This window comes from Eretmochelys imbricata, chromosome 23 (assembly GCF_965152235.1).
Source record: "Eretmochelys imbricata isolate rEreImb1 chromosome 23, rEreImb1.hap1, whole genome shotgun sequence".
NCBI classification, from domain to species: Eukaryota; Metazoa; Chordata; order Testudines; family Cheloniidae; genus Eretmochelys; species Eretmochelys imbricata.
Window position 1 is genome coordinate 3514627 of NC_135594.1, and position 19495 is coordinate 3534121.

Genomic DNA, 19495 nt, shown 5'->3' on the forward strand with positions numbered 1-19495 from the left:
TGTGGGGAGTGGGGCAAGAGCTGGGTGTGGGGGGAGCTCCCAGCTGCTCCAGTGCTGGCCTGTCCCAGCAGGGGGCGATGTGCAGAGTGGGGCAGGGGCATTGGCTATGCGGGGAGGGCCCTTCCGGCTACTAATTCCATGTTCATGGACGTGCCGTTCTGGGCTCATCCTGTCTCCGCCAGGCGGGCAGGACGGGACCGGAGCCGGTGGGTCGCGAGATGGGCAGCAAACGATGTAGCCAACAGGGTCCAAAAGAACCGGCTCCGCCCTCCCCTCTTTGCTCAGCTCTTGGGCTTGTTAATTAGTAACATTTGCATATACTTCCATAGCCCCAAAGGCCTCAGTGCCCACCTGTAGCCCCCCAGCACCGAGGTTACCCCCTGCCCCCAACCTGCCTGGATCCCAGCTGGTCTCTCGTCACCCCCACACCACTGATGGATTTGCCCTCAGACTCCTGCTCTCCGACGCCCACCTTTGCCATCTGTGCCCCCCCTCGCCCTGTCTGGGCACCACCCCCATCCCCTCCCCCGCCTTGCTCTCTGCGCCTGCCCCCCCCCACTCTGCCTCCAGCCCCCACCCCTGACACGACAGACACAGGCCAGACCCCGCTGCAGTTCACACATAAAAGGTTTTAATCACCTCCTGAAAAGGGGGGGCCATGCCCCAAAAGGGGACAGTGGGGGGGAGAGGGATCGAGGAGGGATGAGGAAATAAGGAGGTTCAGGGGGCAGAGGGCACAGGTTTTTAATGTAAAAACTTGTGTTCGATACTCAAACAGCATTTTCCTTTTAAAAAGTCATGATGGGGGAAGGATGATGGGAAATGGGGTACGGTGGAGGGGTTAGGGGATGGATGGGGAATGGGTTACAGCTGTGGGAGCTGGGGTGGATGGAGAGGAATGGGGTACAGCTGTGGGAGCTGGGTGGATGGAAGTGAATGGGGTACAGCTGCGGAGGTTGGGGGAAGGATGGGGAATGGGGTACCACTGTGGGGGATGGGGGGATGGAAAGGAATGGGGTACAGCTATGGGGTGGGGGGATGGATGAGGGATGGGGTACAGCTGTGGGAGCTGGGGTGGATGGAGAGGAATGGGGTACAGCTGTGGAGGTTGGGAAAAGGATGATGAATGGGGTACCACTGGCAGGGGCTGGGTGGATGGATGGGGAATGGGGTACAGCTGGGGAGGTTGGGGGAAGGATGGGGAATGGGGTACCACTGTGGGGGCTGGGTGGATGGAGAGGAATGGGGTACAGCTGTGGGGGTGGGGGGATGGATGGGGGATGGGGTACAGCTGGGGAGGTTGGGGGAAGGATGGGGAATGGGGTACTGCTGGGGGGCTGGGAGAGATGGTGGGGGATGGCTCTAGGGGCTGGGCAGGTTGTGGAGGGATGGTGGGGGAATGGGGTACTGCTGGGGGGCTGGGGTGGATGGAAGGGGAGGGCACGGGGTGTAGGGGGGAGTTTGCTAGAATGGGGTACAGTTTGGAATAACAGGGAAAAGGGCGATGACTTTTTCGATACTGAATACACTGAACACAGAAAATGATCTAGACCAGCCAGATACAATAAATAGGCCCCCCACAGTCTGTGTCGGGGAGCAGGTGCCTGTCGCCCCCTTCCCAGAAACACTTGGGGGGGGGCAGGGGGAAATAGGTTTATTTTGGAACTAAACTCTGCTCCCTCCCCCATCCCGGACAGTTATTAATGCATAAAGATTTACTCAAGGTAAAAGGATCTTTGTAATTTCGTGTCATCTGTGCATTTGTCTTTGCTAGTCCTGCTCTGTCCTTCCCCTGCCGCCCGGCGCAGATGGGGTGGAGGGGGTCTCTGGAAACAGCCCCCCACACTCCTTCCTCTCCCTGCAGCCGGACCATCCCCTCCTTGCCCAAATGCTTGCGTTCGCTCCGTCCGTCGGGTGGTGTTTTCAGTCTCCGTCCTCCGTCTCCGCTCTTTAAGGCACCGCAGCGGAAGAGAGCCGGCGTCGGCGGGATCGGCGCAGGACCCCCCCCGTCTGGGGCGGGTGGGTGAAACCGGAGCCGTCCCCTCCAAGCCCCCGGGGAACTGGTCGTGCGCCCCGTGGGCCCGACGAAATTGCCACCCCCGCAGCCCGCCCCGGGGCCCGTCTCAGACGGTGCTCTCCAGCATCCACTCGGTGCTGCTGAAGGTGACCCGGCGTTGGCTCAGCGGGCAGCCCTCCGCGTTCAGCTGGGACGTGGACATGTGCCGTTTTGTCCGTGCCCGGCGCGGGTAGCTGTGGCTCTGAAACAGAGAATAGTCCCCGTCGAAGGAGTGACGGTGGTGGTGAGTCCTCGACAGCTCCCGGGGAAAGAGGCCCACGCTGCCCAGCGTGGCCCGGTGCTGGCCGCCCGGCCCACTGTCCCGGAGGAGACCCAAGGAGCTGGTCACGCTGCTTTCGGGCTGGCCCTCCTCCGAGGACAGCAGGGCCACAGTCTGGAGGTCTGCACCTGGCTTGGGGTCTCTCTTGTCCGGTTCGGGGGTGACGGGCGTGTCCTTCTTGGGCTCCGCCTCCATAGGCCCCGCCTCCTTAGGCCTCGCCTCCTGGAAGGTCTCGTATTTGTCCTCGGCGGGCTTGGAGGCCGGGGGCTGCCCGCCGTTGGTCTGGGAGTAGACATTGCTGACCTTGGCTTTCTTGGGCCCCTCGTGCCCACCGTGGACCTTGTAGCGGATCATGAGGATGATGATGAAGACCAGGACGGAGGCGACGATGATCCCGCCGATGATGATGATCATGGTGCCGCCCAGGAACTGGGTGTGCAGGGCGTGGCACTGGGCCGTCTCGCCCTCCGTGGTGAACTGGACGCAGCCCACCACCCTGGTGGCCGTCAGCGCCGTCACCCCGTCGTCGTAGACGGCCAGCACACACAGGTCGTAGGCCCGCCCCGCCGCTAGGTCGTTCACCAGGAAGGCCCGGCTGGACGGGGGGATCATCCTGGGAGAGGGGAGACACCGGTTAATTGCTGGGACAGCCCCTTGCCCCGTAGCCCAGGCCTCAGCCCCCTGGCACATCCTAGGGATATAACCCTAACCTCATAAAGCTCTCTGGGGTAGTGACCATCTTCCTGCTCTGTGTTTGTACAACATCTTGCGCCGTAGGGTCCTGGCCCATAACTAAGAGTGCCAGGTGCTACTGTGACACCCCCTAATAGTGATAAAATGTACAGCTCCTGGCACAACAGGACCCCTAGTTATGGGCTAGGACCCCATTGTGCAAGGTGCTGTACATTTTATCACTATTAGGGGTGCTACGGTAGCACCTAGGCACTCTATTTATGGGGCAGGACCTTCCGTGCTGCCGTAATGTACATTTTATTGCTATTAGGTGTATTATGGGCAGAACCAAGGCTCCAACCCCATAACTAGAGTGCCTAGGTGCTATCATAATACACCTAATAGCAATAAAATGTACAGCACCTAGCACAATAGGGCCCTGGCCCACAACTAGGACTCCTAGAATCATAGAATATCAGGGTTGGAAGGGACCCCTGAAGGTCATCTAGTCCAACCCCCTGCTCGAAGCAGGACCAATTCCCAGTTAAATCATCCCAGCCAGGGCTTTGTCAAGCCTGACCTTAAAAACCTCTAAGGAAGGAGATTCTACCACCTCCCTAGGTAACGCATTCCAGTGTTTCACCATCCTCTTAGTGAAAAAGTTTTTCCTAATATCCAATCTAAACCTCCCCCACTGCAACTTGAGACCATTACTCCTCCTTCTGTCATCTGCTACCATTGAGAACAGTCTAGAGCCATCCTCTTTGGAACCCCCTTTCAGGTAGTTGAAAGCAGCTATCAAATCCCCCCTCATTCTTCTCTTCTGCAGGCTAAACAATCCCAGCTCCCTCAGCCTCTCCTCATAAGTCATGTGTTCTAGACCCCTAATCATTTTTGTTGCCCTTCGCTGGACTCTCTCCAATTTATCCACATCCTCCTTGTCGTGTGGGGCCCAAAACTGGACACAGTACTCCAGATGAGGCCTCACCAATGTCGAATAGAGGGGAACGATCACGTCCCTCGATCTGCTTGCTATGCCCCTACTTATACATCCCAAAATGCCATTGGCCTTCTTGGCAACAAGGGCACACTGCTGACTCATATCCAGCTTCTCGTCCACTGTCACCCCTAGGTCCTTTTCTGCAGAACTGCTGCCTAGCCATTCGGCCCCTAGTCTGTAGCGGTGCATTGGATTCTTCCATCCTAAGTGCAGGACCCTGCACTTATCCTTATTGAACCTCATCAGATTTCTTTTGGCCCAATCCTCCAATTTGTCTAGGTCCTTCTGTATCCTATCCCTCCCCTCCAGCGTATCTACCACTCCTCCCAGTTTAGTATCATCCGCAAATTTGCTCAGAGTGCAATCCACACCATCCTCCAGATCATTTATGAAGATATTGAACAAAACCGGCCCCAGGACCGACCCTTGGGGCACTCCACTTGATACCGGCTGCCAACTAGACATGGAGCCATTGATCACTACCCTGACATTAACTGTCATCTGTAACCTATCATTTAAATCAGCTTCTGTACCAGACGACTGGAGGGTAGCTAATGTGACGCCAATTTTTAAGAAGGGCTCCAGAGGTGATCCCGGCAACTACGGGCTGGTAAACCTGACTTCAGTACTGAGCAAACTGGCTGAAACTACAGTAAAGAACAAAATTGTCAGACACAGAGATGAACCTAATTTGTTGGGAAATAGTCAACATGGTTTTTGTTTAGGGAAATCAGGCCTCACCAGTCTACTAGAATTCTTTGAGGGGGTCAACAAGCATGTGGACAAAGGAGATCCAGTGTATATAGTGTATTTAGATTTTCAGAAAGCCTTTGACAAGGTCCCTCACCAAACGCTCTTAAGCAAAATAAGCAGTCATGGGATAAGAGGGCAGGTGCTCTCATGGATCGGTAACTGGTTAAAAGACAGGAAACAAAGGGTGGGAATAAATGGTCAGTTTTCAGAATGGAGAGAGGTAAATAGTGGTGTCCTCCAGGGGTCTGTACTGGGCCCAGTCCTATTCAACATATTCATAAATGATCTGGGAAAACGGGTAAACAGTGAGGTGGCAAAATTTGCAGATGATACAAAACTACTGAAGATAGTTAAGTCCCAGGCAGAGTGCGAAGAGCTACAAAAGGATCTCTCAAAACTGGGGGACTGAGCAACAAAATGGCAGATGAAATTTAATGTTGATAAATGCAAAGTAATGCACACTGGAAAGTGTAATCCCAACTCTACATATACAATGATGGGGTCTAAATGAGCTGTTACGACCCCAGAAAGAGATCTTGGAGTCAGTGTGGAGAGTTCTCTGAAAACATCCACTCAATGTGCAGCGGCCATCGAAAAAGCCAACAGGATGTTGGGAATCATCAGGAAAGGGAGAGAGAATAGGACAGAAAATATCATGTTGCCTCTATATAAATCCATGGTTTGCCCACACCTTGAATCCTGCATGCAGATGTGGTCGCCCCATCTCAAAAGAGATATATTAGAATTGGAAAAGGTTCAGAAAAGGGCAACAAAAATGATTAGGGGGATGGAACAGCTTCTGTATGAGGAGAGATCAATAAGACTGGGACTTTTCAGCTTGGAAAAGAGGCGACTAAGGGGGGATGTGATAGAGGTCTATAAAATCACGAGTGGTGTAGAGAAAGTAAATCAGGAAGTGTTATTTACTCCTCCTCATAATGCAAGAACAAGGGGCCATCAAATTAAATTAATAGGCAGCAGGTTTAAAATAAACACAAGAAAGTATTTTTTCACGCAACACACTGTCAACCTGTGGAACTCCTTGCCAGAGGGTGTTGTGAAGGCCAATACTATGACGGGGTTCAAAAGGGAGTTAGATAGATTCATGGGGGATAGGTCCATCAATAGCTATTAGCCAGAATGGGCAGGGACGGTATCCCAAGCCTCTGTTTGCCAGAAGCTGGGAATGGGCGATAGGGGCTGGATCACTTGATGATAACCTGTCTGTTCATTCCCTCTGGGACACCTGGCACTGGCCACTGTCGGAAGACAGGATATTGGGCTTGATGGACCTTTGGGTCTGGTCGTTCTTATGTTCTTATGTTCATAATACACCTAATAGTAATAAAATGTACAGCGCCTGGCACAATGGGAGGCCTAGTTATGGGCTGGGACCTTCAGTGCTACCATAATCACCTAATAGCAATAAAAAATTCAGGTTCAGGGGAGTGCTGGGTTTCGGCCAGTTTCGCCGGCCTGTTTGTGTCCTGAACATCCGCGAAGTAGTAATAATAATTCCGAAGAGGCTATAATTGTCTTTTCTTTTTTGACCTTTCGCTTGAAAATTTCTGCCAAATTTAAAACCTACAATAAGAAGCCCTCCCTTTTGAAAGAAAATGGTTTCTTTGACCGGCCATGATTTTTTTGGTTTGCTGAAAAATTCAAAACACATTTTAATTTCAGTTGGTCCGGAATCAATTCCCCACCCCCACCCCCAAATTTTTTGGAACCTGCCAGCAAACCAAAAAATCTGTTATTTGTACAGCTCTACTTGTGGTCCGTGACAGCCCCCGTGCCTCACCCTAGAGGCAGCTGCATCTCACGGCTGAGCACAGGATCTTTGTATAAAGAGTTGTGATGCCCCACCCCAAAGGCGGCTGCATCTCAGCAGCAGGGGGAGCAACTCCTGCACTTACCTACGCACAGAGAGTAATGTCACACACACAAGAGTGTCACAAAACACGTGTGTGCACAGTAGTGGCTCACATGCATGCACACACACTGGGGAGCTCACACACATTGAGAAATGGCTTATAACGCACAGACACACCCACACAGGGTAATGGCTCACACACACACTAAGCAATGAGCAATGGCTTATAACACAGACACACACTCTCCGCTGTCCCTGTTTTCAAAGGCTGCAGAGGGAGCCATTACCCCTTTGTAATTTCCCTCCATTAACTCCCTGCCCTATGCCCCCTGCCTCCCGCTCCCACACCCTGCTGACCCAGCAGTTGGTAATCCCACCCAGGAATGGAGTCACAGGGCCCGGCTTCTGCACCTCGCTGGACTGGAAACCCCGCCATCCCCTGAAACAGATTCCAGCCGCGTGGCCAGGCTTGCTACTGGTGATGACCAAAGGGTTCGGTTGCCATTCACCCCAAAGCCCAAGGCTAGCCAGGATCGCGCTACTGGAAAGCAGCCACCTCTGGGGTGGAGGGCGACAGCCAGGTGCACAAGGAAGGGGGAATCTTGGGCAGAGAGGCTTGGATCTGAAGCAAAGCTGTGCCAGACCTTTAGCATCTTGTAAGCTGTGGAAATTGAGGCAGCGGTGGTGGGATTTGAACCTGTCACTCTGGGAAACCTAATTATATGGAGCCAGATAATTGGAGCTCAAAGCCCTCTGCCCTGCCCCCTCCTTCCCTGCAGCATTGCTGCTCCTGGCCTGGGTTCGCCCTGGCATTGGGGTGATCCACAGCTCTCTCCCCGCATCCCCCACCCACGGAAATTTCCAGCCAGTTTCATGGCTGTGATGCTTCCCCCAGAATTTCCCCAAGGGCAGAACTGAGAGAGACCCCCACAGGGCAGTGCAGGCTGGGAGCTAGTGAGCAGAGTCTGTCCATATCCGGCCCCTCTCCTACCCTTCCTCTGCCTCTGGCTGCACTGAGGCCAGTGGGGCTACCCGGGGATGAGAGAGGCCAGGCTTCAGTTACACCTGGTGCATCGCCCACTCGTTAAGTGGTGCGTACAAGCTGGGGGTGCTATTAAGAGGATAACAACCTACTACTGCCACCAGTGACTCTTCCTTAGCACCTGCTTCTAATGCCCACGGTTCCAGCCCTGCTGATGGCCCATGGACACCATCCATCATCAAGCTGGGGGTGCTATTAAGAGGACAACAACCTACTACTGCCACCAGTGGCTCTTCTTAAGCACCTGCTTCTAATGCCCCTGGTTCCAGCCCTGCTGATGGCCCATGGACTCCATCCGCCAGCCCAGCCCTCACCTGTACACCAGCGAGTCATCCAGGGAGCTGTTATACTGAATCTGGTACATGCGGATGCCGGGAATGTGCCGCTCCGAGGGCCAGTGGATCACCACCGAGGTGGAGGTGAGCTCAGCCGCCACAATCTTCTTCTCCAGGTGGTTCTTGGTGTCGTTGGCACCCGACTTGGCGGAGGTGGTGATGTCGGACGAGCCGGGGTCGGGCTCCTTCATGTGGCCCGTGTTGTTGACCAGCAAGGGCAGCGGCACGATGCAGACCTCCACGGGGGCGGTAGCTTCGCCGGCGGCATTGGATGCGATGCAGGTGAAGACCCCGTTGTCCTTGAGCGTGGTGATGTGCACCTCCAGCGTGCCGTTGTCGTGGACAGTGGCGCGGGTGGTGTTGTGGATCATCTTGCCGTCGGGCGCGATCCAGTGGATGGAGGGGTCGGGGTCTCCCACCGCCTTGCACTTGAGGCTGACTCCCTGGCCCTCCATGACGAAGGCCTTGGAGGAATACTGGCGTGTGATGAGGGGCTGCTCGCAGATGAACTCCTCCTCGGGGATGGACCAGAAGTACTTATCCATCAGGTGCTCGGGAGAGGCGCAGGTCTCCAGGTCGTCCTCCCGCGTCAGGCGCCGGAGCCAGAGCAGCTCGCAGTTGCAATGCAAGGGGTTGCCTCCGAAGCTGATGGTCAAGGTGGACGGGTGGGAGCCCCGGACGTTCGCCAGCACCTGAGCCCGGAGGAAGAGGTTGTCCGGGGGCAGCTTCTGCAGCCGGTTGGAGGTCATGTCCAAACGCACCAGCTTGTGGAGCTGGGAGAAGGTGCCCTCGGCGATATGGTCGATGAGGTTGTGATCCAGGGTCAGGGTGTTCAGACTGACCATCTGCCCGATGGCCTCCCACGGCAGCGTCTCCAGGTTGTTGTAGGACAAATCCAGGTCCTCCACGGTGGCCAGGAACTCGTCGAAGGAGGCCGGCTGGATGTTGCTGATCTGGTTGTTGCCCAGGATGAGGTGCCGGAGGTTGCCCAGGCCTTTGAAGTGCTCGTTGCGGAGGGAGGCCAGCCGGTTGCTGTTCATATGCAAGGCGCGCAAGGCCCGCAGGTCGGAGAAGGCGTAGGGCATCACCTGGCTGATGGTGTTCCGGGAGAGGGTCAGGTGCACCAGGTTGGTCATGTTGGAGAAATCCTTGCGCCGGATGATGGTGATGAAGTTGTCCGTCAGCCGCAGCTCCACCGTGCGCCGGTCGATGGATGGCGGCACGAAGAGCAGCCCCGTCTTGGCACACAACATGGTCAGGGTGGGCGAGATGTTCTGGCAGATGCAGCGGCCGGGGCAGTGCTGACTGTTCGCCATGGTGCCAAGCATCAAAAGGGGCAGGAGGAGTTTTTCCATGGTACTGGCCCTTGCTTCCTCCCTGCCCGGGCTCTGCGGGCAAGAGGCACAAAAATCATTGGTGACAAACCAACAGCGGCAAATGGCTTCCCAAGCGCTGGCCCCCTCTACTAGCCAGTCTAAGCATTCAGGCGGCTGCAGCCCATTCCCTCGGGGCAGCTCCGTCTCAGCGCTGGGTGAGGGATCCCTGTATAAACAGCCTCCGTGTCCCACCCCAGAGACAGCTGCATCTCACTGCCGCGCAAAGGATCTTTGTATAAAACAGCCCCTGTGCTCCACTCTGGATTCTAAAGCTCAGATGGCAGAGGTCCCGCCCAAGTGCCCCCCCCCCCAGCTTGTGGAGCTGTGAGACCCCCCCCCCAGTTCGATTCCTGTGACCGACGGACCCCTCTGGGGACATCATCTTAAAAAAAAGGGGCCCCCAACGGATACTGCCTGGATCTTTTTGTGGCTAGCTGCATCCCAACGTCACCAGGAGTGGGAAATCGTGAGTCATGCCCCTAGAGAAATCGTGAGATCTTGCTCGAAAATCACGAGGGTTTACCCTAAGCGAAGCTTCAGAGCAGATCCTTTTTGTGAGTCGCCTCCTGGTTTTTGAGACGTTAGGGGTCCCGTTGCCAAGTTTTTCTCGGCCACCACCAACTTACTTATTTTTAAATGAAAGCTTAAATCCTTACAGGATCTCATGCCTCCGGGAGCTGGCGATTGAAGGAAAAACACCAGGCATCGCCAGGCTTGGGATAAAAGCATGAGAGGTGACAACGCGGCCAACACCCACTGGGTTGCTTCCTCATGCTTGATTTCCTTGGAATTTTCCAACCCCCCCCCCCTCATTTCCCCTCCCCCCACCTGGAAGGGTTTTTTGTTTTGTTTTGTTTTATTGGCCAGTTGTTTGTGGTTTGCTGGGGGTTGTTGTTTTTTTAAATTTTGCACAGTTTGCCATTTTCCAAAAATGAGACATTTTCAAACAAGGGATTTTAAAAAAAAGAAACAAAGAAACTTTATTTTTATTGGGGGGGGGGAGAATATCCCATCATTTGGTGAAAAAAAATCATTTTTGGAAAATTTCTATCTCCAAAAACAGAAAAAAAAATGAAAAAATCACCCCTCCCCTCCCTCCCTTTTTCATAGATTTGAACGTCTGAAAAGCCAGGTATGATAGTCTAGTTTGACCTGCCCGGATATCCTGTCCTGGGGCATCAATCAGTCCATACAGCGGGCAAAATTCCATTTCTAATCACGGGCCTGTGGGCTGGGGTGTTCCTTTCAGCCCCCGTGTTCCCCCCAATTCACCGTTGGCACAGACATTTGCTGATCTTTGTGCACAAATGCAACCCCCCCTCTGCCCCCCCAATCTCAGTCACCGCCCAGCACAAACAATCTTGGTCAGGCCCTCTACACACCACTGTCATCTACCTAATAATAGAATTGCCTTGAGACCAGTCAACGATCAGAGGTGAAGACACCATTAAAAAAAAAATCTCCCCCACCCCTTCAGAAAACCCTTGAACAGGAACAACTGGGAAACCTTCAGATCCTCAAATCCAAGGTTCCTTGTGGCCCAGACACAGTGCCTCAGTTTCCCCACTATGCTCTTCAGCCTTGGGTGTGGCTTGATTCCTCTCACCAAGCCGCTTCAGAGAGTGTCTCCCACCTCCCCCACGTCTGGGGCAATGGACTGTGACAAAGTGAGAATTTTCTATCATATTTTTATGAAGCCTATGTGTGCCTTAGTTTCCCCTATTTTTCACAAGGCTGTCGGGGTGGGGAAGAACTGTTGGATCTCCGGACAAGTGCAGCCCTCCTGTCACACCGCTGCTCACATTTCTCTGAAATAGATGTTAACTCCCTGACATGAGGGACAAATAGGGACAGGACTGATGCCTACAAAACCACGAGGGGGTGGGGGGGCGGAGAAGGGTGATTAGGAGCTTCAGCTCACCCCCTCTCGTCACCCAAGGGCGAAGGGATGTTGGGCAGAAAGGGGACAAATTCAAAGCCAGTCCCTTTCCACATGCCACGCCATTGGCCTGTGGAACTCACAGCCACAAGAATCCCACCCAGGTCAGGATTCAGGGAGGGATTGCTCATGGCTCAGATATGAAGACTAGCCGGGATTAGAACAGCTCATGCTGACAAGGAAACAGCTTCTCCCGGGTTTACGCCGCTCTCTGGCTAATAGAGACCAGCACGAGCCCGAATGTGGGGGGCAGATTGTCCCCCATCTGCTACTGTGGGGTTCTTACCCTTCCTCTGGAGGCATGCACACACCCTCACCCTGGGAGACCCCCCCAAAAACATGCTCTAGGCACGTATCCCAATATCCTCACACAATCTCTCTCCAGTGACTTTCAGGTGCCCAGTAGGAGCGTGGGTGGCTGATGCAAACTCCCAGGGCAATGAGAAGCAGCCGCACTCAGGGACCTGGCTCGCCTCTCATCCTGTCTCCATCGGGGGGAGGGCGGCTTTGACCCATCAGTATTCCCCCCACCCCACCCCCAAGCGTCTAGTCGCGGCCCAGCGCTGCGCTGTCAGCCTGCACCCTGGCAGGCAGGCTGGTGACGGGATCGCGGCTGACAGCTGCAATGTGACTTTTATCCGGAGCAGCCGAGTGTGACGGCATTGAACCGGGCCCCGGAGATGGAGCCGGCTCCAACACGTGGGGGCTCAAACACGGCCCTGGCCCCCATGGGCTCCCCAGGCTCAGAGCCGGCGCCTCCTAAAGGCCCACCATTCCCTGAGCCAGCCAGTCCCCTGTCCTGGGCTGAATCAGAGTCAGCGCCCCCTCCTGGAAGAGACTGGGACTGCGGTAGCTGGGACCCACCCCAGTCTCCCCCAGCTCCAGAATCTCCCCCCGCCCTCACTCCACAAAGCAGAGGCCTGGAAACTCATCACAGAATCTCTGGCGATTGCAACAAGCCTGTCCCCTCCACTCCTTCACGCCATCCGTCCCTCTAGGTCCTCAGCCTGGCCCCGCTGTCCCTGAGCACCCCCGTCCTCATGCCCACACCCCACAGTGCATCTCCCAGCCAGATGGCACCATGGCCGGGTAAAGGGGTACCTGACTCTCATACCTGGCTGGCTGCATCTGTGAAGTCCGCTCCTCACACTCCTGGCCAGGGAGATCTCAGCCACCCAGCTGTAGATCCCCAGCATGGTGAGGCCACTGCCAAGCAGGCCTCGTCATGTTACCAGCCTTTCCTTGGAGACGCAAGCCTCGGGGGGCAGGGGGTGTCTTTGCAAGCACCTAGCCTGGCACATGGGGGTATCTACGAACTTCCAGATCCACCCCCACCAAACTAAGGGGAGCCCCACTGCAAACCGTAGGCTCTCATCTCCTTGACCAAGGAGATTGCCACCAGCATCTCCATTTTGCAAGTTGGGGAAACTGAGGCACAGAAAGAGTAGCGAGCAGCGAGTCAGCAGAAGAGCCAGCATTAGAACCCAGGCATCCTGCGTGCCTGTCCCATCCTCTTCACACTGGGCCAAGCAGCTGCTGTGGAATAAGGTTACACTTGAGAGAAATTGTGACCCAGTGCAGAAATGCTCAGTACCCTGGTTCCAGTCATAGAATCAGAGAAGATTAGGGTTGGAAGAAACCTCAGGAGGTCACCTAGTCCAATCCCCTGCTCAAAGCAGGACCAACCCCAACTAAATCAGTCTGGTCTCTGTCACTTCTCTGCTGGGTGAGCTTGGGCAGGTCATCTCGCCACTCTCTGCCTCAGTTTCCCCACTCAGTCTTTAGCTGTCAAGACCGTGAGCACTTTGGGGGCAGGGATTGTCTCTCACTTGGGGTCTGTGCAGCACCCAGCCTGACAGGGGACCCCGTCTGATCTCGGCTGGCATCTGGCACAGCACCTGGCCTGACGGGGGACTCCCCAGTCATGGCCGGGGTCTGACACAGCGCCCGGCCCGAAGGGGGACCCCCCACCCTACTCATAGCCGGGGCTTTTAGGTGCTACACTTAATAATAATCCAACACAGGTGACGGGGAAAGTTTCACCCTCAGTCACACACTGACCACCCCGCTCCAACTGGCTGCGATTTGAGAACTGGGGGGCTAATTCCTAGTCCCCGCTGTCTGTACCATGATCTTGTTTCACAGGCAATTTGAGGGGCGGGGGGAAGAAAGCACCATACGAACTGCAATGGAGGGAGGGACCTGAGTCGTTATGGTTCAGTGTTTTATAAAGGGGAAAGCAACGCTCGTTATACCCTACAATCCCACCACCCCCACCACGTTTTTAACCCCCGTGGGGAGCTGCCGTCCTAAGAGGAGTCACACACCCGAGACATGAGTAAGAGCCTCTGCTCCTCATCATTGCAGTATCTGAGCACCTCCCAGGCTGCAGTGTATTTATTCACACTACCCCATCCCCACAGGAACACCATTGTACTGATGGGGAAACTGAGGCATGGAGCGGCTGCTCAAGGAGGCGCATCAGTGGGAAAGCCGAGACACTAGTGCCCTAAGTCTGGCGCCATCCTGCCGCTCTCAAGCAGCTGCTTAATGCCGAGCAGTTTCACGAAAGACCAGAATGCAACTCAGGAGTCCCGACAGCCAGTTAGCTTGGTTCAAACCTCTACATGCCACTCCCCTCCCAGAGCTGGGGATAGAACCCAGGAGTCCTGGCTTCCAGCCCCCCTGCTCTAACCACTAGACCCCACTCCCCTCCCAGAGCCAGGGATAGAACCCAGGAGTCCTGGCTTCCAGTCCCCCCAGCTCTAACCAACCAGACCCCACACCCCAGAGCCAGGGATAGAACCCAGGAGTCCTGGCTCCCAGCCCCCTAGCTCTAACCAACCAGACCTCCCCTCCTCAGAACCAGGGATAGAACCCAGGCATCCTGGCTCCCAGCCCCCACTGCTCTAACCACTAGACCCCACTCCCCTCCCAGAGCCAGGAATAGAACCCAGGAATCCTGGCTTCCTGCCCGACCCCGATCTAAACCCTAGAACACCGCCCCTGTGTGCGGACGAAAACAACCCCTGCTGTTGCCAGGCAGATGTGGATCGAAGTCAGCGGCCGGCTCTGAGCCTGTATCTCTCTTTCTCTCCCCAAGGAGAAGAGACTCAATTACACCGAGCGAGAGAGAAATGGCAGGGAAGAGAGAGAAATGGAGGGCGGGGGAAGAGGCTACAGCCACTGCCCTGCTAAGCTCAGCTGGTCAGCCACAGCCCCTCCCCACGACTGGGAGCCAGACCCCGCTAATCCGAGTGCCCCCTCCCAGCACCTTATCATGGGGGGAAGATAGGAGCTACAGAGGGCATGGCTGGGACTTTTACTATGGTGGGGGTGTCACAAGCTCAGCTGCCATGGTGCACCCCCTGCTGGCCAAGCCTGGCGGGGCAGGCACGCCCTGCCTCCGTTTCCCCTCCCCCAGGTGTTTGGTCTTTCCCAGGTCACTCTCAGCGTGAAATCCCCTCCTAGGATGACAGGCCAGGCAAACAAACAGTCAGTTCCTCCACCCGGCTCAGATGCCTCTTCACCCACCTCCCGGACTCCCGTTCCCACGCCGGGGCCGAGCCCTGACTCCCAGGAGCCCCTCCCCCCAGACCAGCACCACTTACTCCCCATAGTTCGTGCCCCCGCCCCCCTGCGTTCTCTGCCCTTTGGTGGGGCCCAGACATTTCTCAGGCTGGCTGAAATCCCAATGAGTCCTGGCTCTTAGGCTGGCAGACAGCAGGTACAGCAGACTGTACATGGCTGGCTACCCCAGCACACTGCCCCATTACGGGGCTGTGGGGGCGGGGGGGGTAGGTACAGAAAGAGCATCAATGGAGCTTTTATTGTGGTGGGGGGGTACGAGTTGCATAGCGCACGGTTGGCTGCTATTGTGGCGGGGTGTTACAAATGCCGTGATGGAGGTCTGCGTGTCAAACAAGAGCCATCCATGCCTTTCTGCTGGCATAACCCCGCCCTAGGCCCGGCAGTGCTGAGGGGCTGTGCCTCTATTGGGGTCCATCCAGGCCCTCTTCTACCCCCGCAGACAATTCCCAGACGGGGGTGTGACGTTATTGACTTGAACTGGGACCGTATAGAACACTGTTGCAACCAAGGTCCTGTAGTGGCACCAGATCTTGTATAAAGGGGGTCAGATAAAGTGTCTAAGACAAGGTCATGGTTGGCTGGTTATGATGACGTGTAGGGCATGTATCATTTTTGTATTTAAAGATATAAGTATTGGTTCTAGACTGTCTGTATTTCAAACTTGTGCTCTGCTTCTGGGGGACACCCCAGACAAGTTGGTCTCAGCTCTGCCTAGCCTGCTGGATGGCCCATTAAGGACCATCAACTGTACAACGGACCCACTGAGAGAAGGCAGACACGCCTGGGGACTCAGCAAGGTGTGCAGGGACCTGCCTGTGGACAGAACTCGGAGGTTTTTCCAGGCCGTGTGCTGGGCAGCTTGTCTTTGGGACAAAGAAAGAAAGACCACATGGCAAGAGACTATAAAAGGCTTCTGCAGCTCCTCCATCTTGTCTTCAATCCTGCTTCTGACCTCTGGAGGGACTTTGCTACGCTGAAACTTTGAACCAAGGACTGAAAGACCCATCCCAGCTGTGGATGGACTCCAGAGACTGGATCTGAACCTGCCGTTTATTCCATCCCTGCGACAAGCCTGAACCAAGAACTTGGCCAGGACTGTATGGAATTGATTTCATGTAACCAATTCTCGCTCTCATCTGTATCTTTTTCCTTTTATGAATAAACCTCTAGATTTTAGATTTTAAAGGACGGGCAACAGCGTGATTTGTGAGTAAGATCTAACTTGTATATTGACCTGGGTCTGGGGCTTGGTCCTTTGGGATCGAGATTCTTTTACTGGGGTGTTGGTTTTCATAACCATTTGTCCCCATAACGAGTGGCACTGGTGGTCATACTGGGAAACTGGAGTGTCTAAGGGAATTGCTTGTGTGACTTGTGGTCAGCCAGTGGGGTAAAACCAAAGTCTTCTCTGTCTGGCTGGTTTGGTTTGCCTTAGAGGTGGAAAAACCCCAGCCTCGGGCTGTAACTGCCCGGCTTGAAGCAATTTGTCCAGAATTGGCACTCTCAGTTGGGTCCTGCCAGAACAGGCATCGTTACAGGGGGTAGCTGCTCCATGCCAATGGATGGCACAGCAGGGACACAGCCGTGGGCGCTCATTTAGACACACATCTTAGCCGGCCCACGTTCACAGCCCCGCCGCACTGACGCCTCTGTTTATGGAGGAGCTGGGACAGAAGCACCCTCCTCCTCACCAGCTGTTCTCAGGGGCTATATTTAGGAACAGAACCCAGGTGTCCTGACTCCCAGCACCCCCTGCTCTACCCAGCCTGGCTTCCCGACCCTTCCATTGATAGAGTGGGGTGCGCCCCCTCTCCGGCCCATACAGCTGTCTGCAGCCCTGAGCCCTGGAGATAGGACCATTAATTTTTCACAAGGCCTAACGAGCTAGAAGTGGAAGCTAGCTGCTCCGCACAGTGGCATGGGCACTAACCCTGTAAGCATGATAATACAATCCTGTAATATACCAGCGAGTGGAGTAACGAGGCAGAGGAGGGAGAGGGAGCTGTCCCCCGATGGATGGAAGCGGACTACATTTCATAGGCCCTATACCACAGACATCAGCCTGGGGCGGGGGTGGGGGGGGTGGATGAATTCTCCATGATGGCACAAAAGGCTCCTCCCCGAGGAGCAGCTTTGGAATTGAATAAAGCTAAACAGAATTAAGGCCCCTTTAATTCTGAATCAGAGCGTCCACAAAGGGTTTAACTAACCCATTTTAAGAGTTCATTTGGATTAGCTCCCCCTGTAGACAAGCAAGGGTCTGTCACAGTTTGCTGCCAATGCAGGATTCAGATCCCCTTGGAACCTGGGGTGCCAGCCTGGGGAGGAGTTGCCCGGGCCAGCCGGGACATAGACAGATAGGCAGCCATCACCCAGCTGTTCCAGGGCCTGGGAAGTGGGTTACCCTGCCATTGCCATTCACATCATTTCCTGCCGGTGTTTCCCTCCGCAGATCCCTTCAAACGGCCATCAGGCCAGTTAACATGGCACCGATCAGCCGGGGGGGCAGAGCGTTCTCATAACAAACGTACCACCCTCCTCCGCCCCAAGACACAACCCTCGGGCTGTCTCATCTGCTTAGACGGGCAGCGCTCTGGGACAGGGACCCACTTTGTGTTCTGCGTCTGTACAGCACCTGGCGCCCTGGTCCAGGAGTGGGGGCGCCTGGGTACTACTGTAAAACACCTAATAGCAACAAAAAACGTACAGCTCCTGGCACCATGAGGATTTGGTGCATGCCTGAGGCTCCTAGGTGCTACCGTAATACAACTAATAGCAACAGAAATGTACAGCGTGTAGTGCCATGGAAGCCGGGTCCATGATGGGAGCACCTAGGTATTACCGTAATACACCTAATAGGAATAAAAAGGTACAGCCCCTGGCATAATAGGGTCCTGGCCCGTGCCTGCAACAGAACCTTGCAACCCTGCTGTTAATCACTCAACACCCTCTCAAATTCTGAGTAATTCTTTAAAATATTCTAACCCTATTGCGTACGTCTAAATCGAATGAATTATCATTTTAAATAAAAGCCGGCTTACTTGCATTAGTCTTTCATCAGCCAAAAGCGCGGTGTTCCCATTCATGTATTCCTAATGCCGTCTAAAATAAACCAGTTAAGGAACCACTGCTCTGGGCTCTGAAACCTCCAGGGAACAGACTGGGCGAGACAGCCAGGAGTCAAGCGCAGAATCTTCTGATTCCAATAATCAATGGCAATGTTTTAAAGTATTGGCGAGATGCCCACCACTGTGGCTGGCACCCCAAGGACTGAACTCGGGTCTTCCAGGGATAACAGCACGGGTGGCTCTGGCTTCAGTTAAAGCTTCCAAGGCAGGGCCATCCCTGACCCTCTTCTCTGCAGATGTCACACACACTGGCCAGTTGGTCCCCCCCGTGTCTAGCCTAGCGGTAATGCAGCACATGTCTGAGAGGGGCCTACATGCGTTCATCGGCGTTCAGCTTTAGAATCATAAAAGATCAGGGTTGGAAGGGACCTCAGGAGGTATCTAGTCCAACCCCCTGCTCAAAGCAGGACCAATCCCCAACTAAATCATCCCAGCCAGGGCTTTGTCCAGCCGGGCCTTAAAAAGCCTCTAAGGAAGGAGATTCCCCCACCTCCCTAGGGAACCCATTCCATTTCTTCACCACCCTCCTAGTGAAATAGTGTTTCCTAATATCCAACCTAGACCTCCCCCACTGCAACTTGAGACAACTGCTCCTCCTTCTGTCATCTGCCACCACTGAGAACAGTCTAGATCCATCTTCTTTGGAACCCCCTTTCAGGTCATTGAAAGCAGCTATCAAATCCCCCCCTCACTCTTCTCTTCTGCAGACTAAATAACCCCAGTTCACTCAGCCTCTCCTCATAAGTCATGTGTTCCAGACCCCTAATCATTTCTGTTGCCCTTCACTGGACTCTCTCCAATTTATCCACATCCTTTCTGTAGTGGGGGCCCAAAACTGGACACAATACTCCAGGTGTGGCCACACCAGTGCCGAATAGAGGGGAATAATCACTTCCCTCGAGCTGCTGGCAATGCTCCTACTAATGCAGACCAATGTGCCAATAGCCTTCTTGGTGACAAGGGCTCACTGCTGACTCTTAACCTGCCTTCTCAGAACAGCAGCAGGGCAATGGGGTCTCCTCGCTGCTCATTGCGCCGAATGCTCCTTCCGCTGAGATGGCCTGTGCCTGGCAAGCACAGAGCCTGCGAGGCCCATGCCAAGCCTGTGCCAGGCCTGCACCAGGCCCTGCAACACCCATGCCAGGTCCACCCCAGGCCCTGCAACGCCAGCCAGGCTCTGCGATGCCCTCACAAGCACAGCCCAGCTGCCCTGGGCTCGCCCTGTGCAATCTGGGCCCATCTCAGGTCACACGCGCACCTCAAATCTGGCCATGCCCTCCCCCCCTCGCCCTGCCCCCACCCAGCACATGGCACGTTGGCAATTACCTCTCCTCAGGAATTCATCCCGCCTCTCGCCGGGCATGCAAGCCTTCACCGCCACTGCCTGGGGAGAGAGAGTGAGAGAGATGTCAGCAGCCATCCCGCCTGCCCCCATCATCACCCTCCCCAA

The 19495-nt window shown here is 54.9% G+C and overlaps 1 protein-coding gene across 1 annotated transcript in view; it reads right to left on the reverse strand.

Moving 5' to 3' along the window:
- Window positions 1-609: 609 nt before the first annotated feature.
- The window catches only part of LRFN1 (leucine rich repeat and fibronectin type III domain containing 1), a 55824-nt gene continuing 36938 nt past the window's right edge, over window positions 610-19495 (reverse strand). The window contains exons 2-4 of the mRNA XM_077840538.1: window positions 19372-19429; window positions 7991-9399; window positions 610-2949 (exon numbers count right to left, since the gene is read on the reverse strand). Coding sequence (XP_077696664.1) covers window positions 2124-2949; window positions 7991-9366 — 2202 coding nt within the window. The 5' untranslated portion in view covers window positions 9367-9399; window positions 19372-19429 and the 3' untranslated portion in view covers window positions 610-2123. The remainder of the gene's footprint in view (window positions 2950-7990; window positions 9400-19371; window positions 19430-19495) is intronic.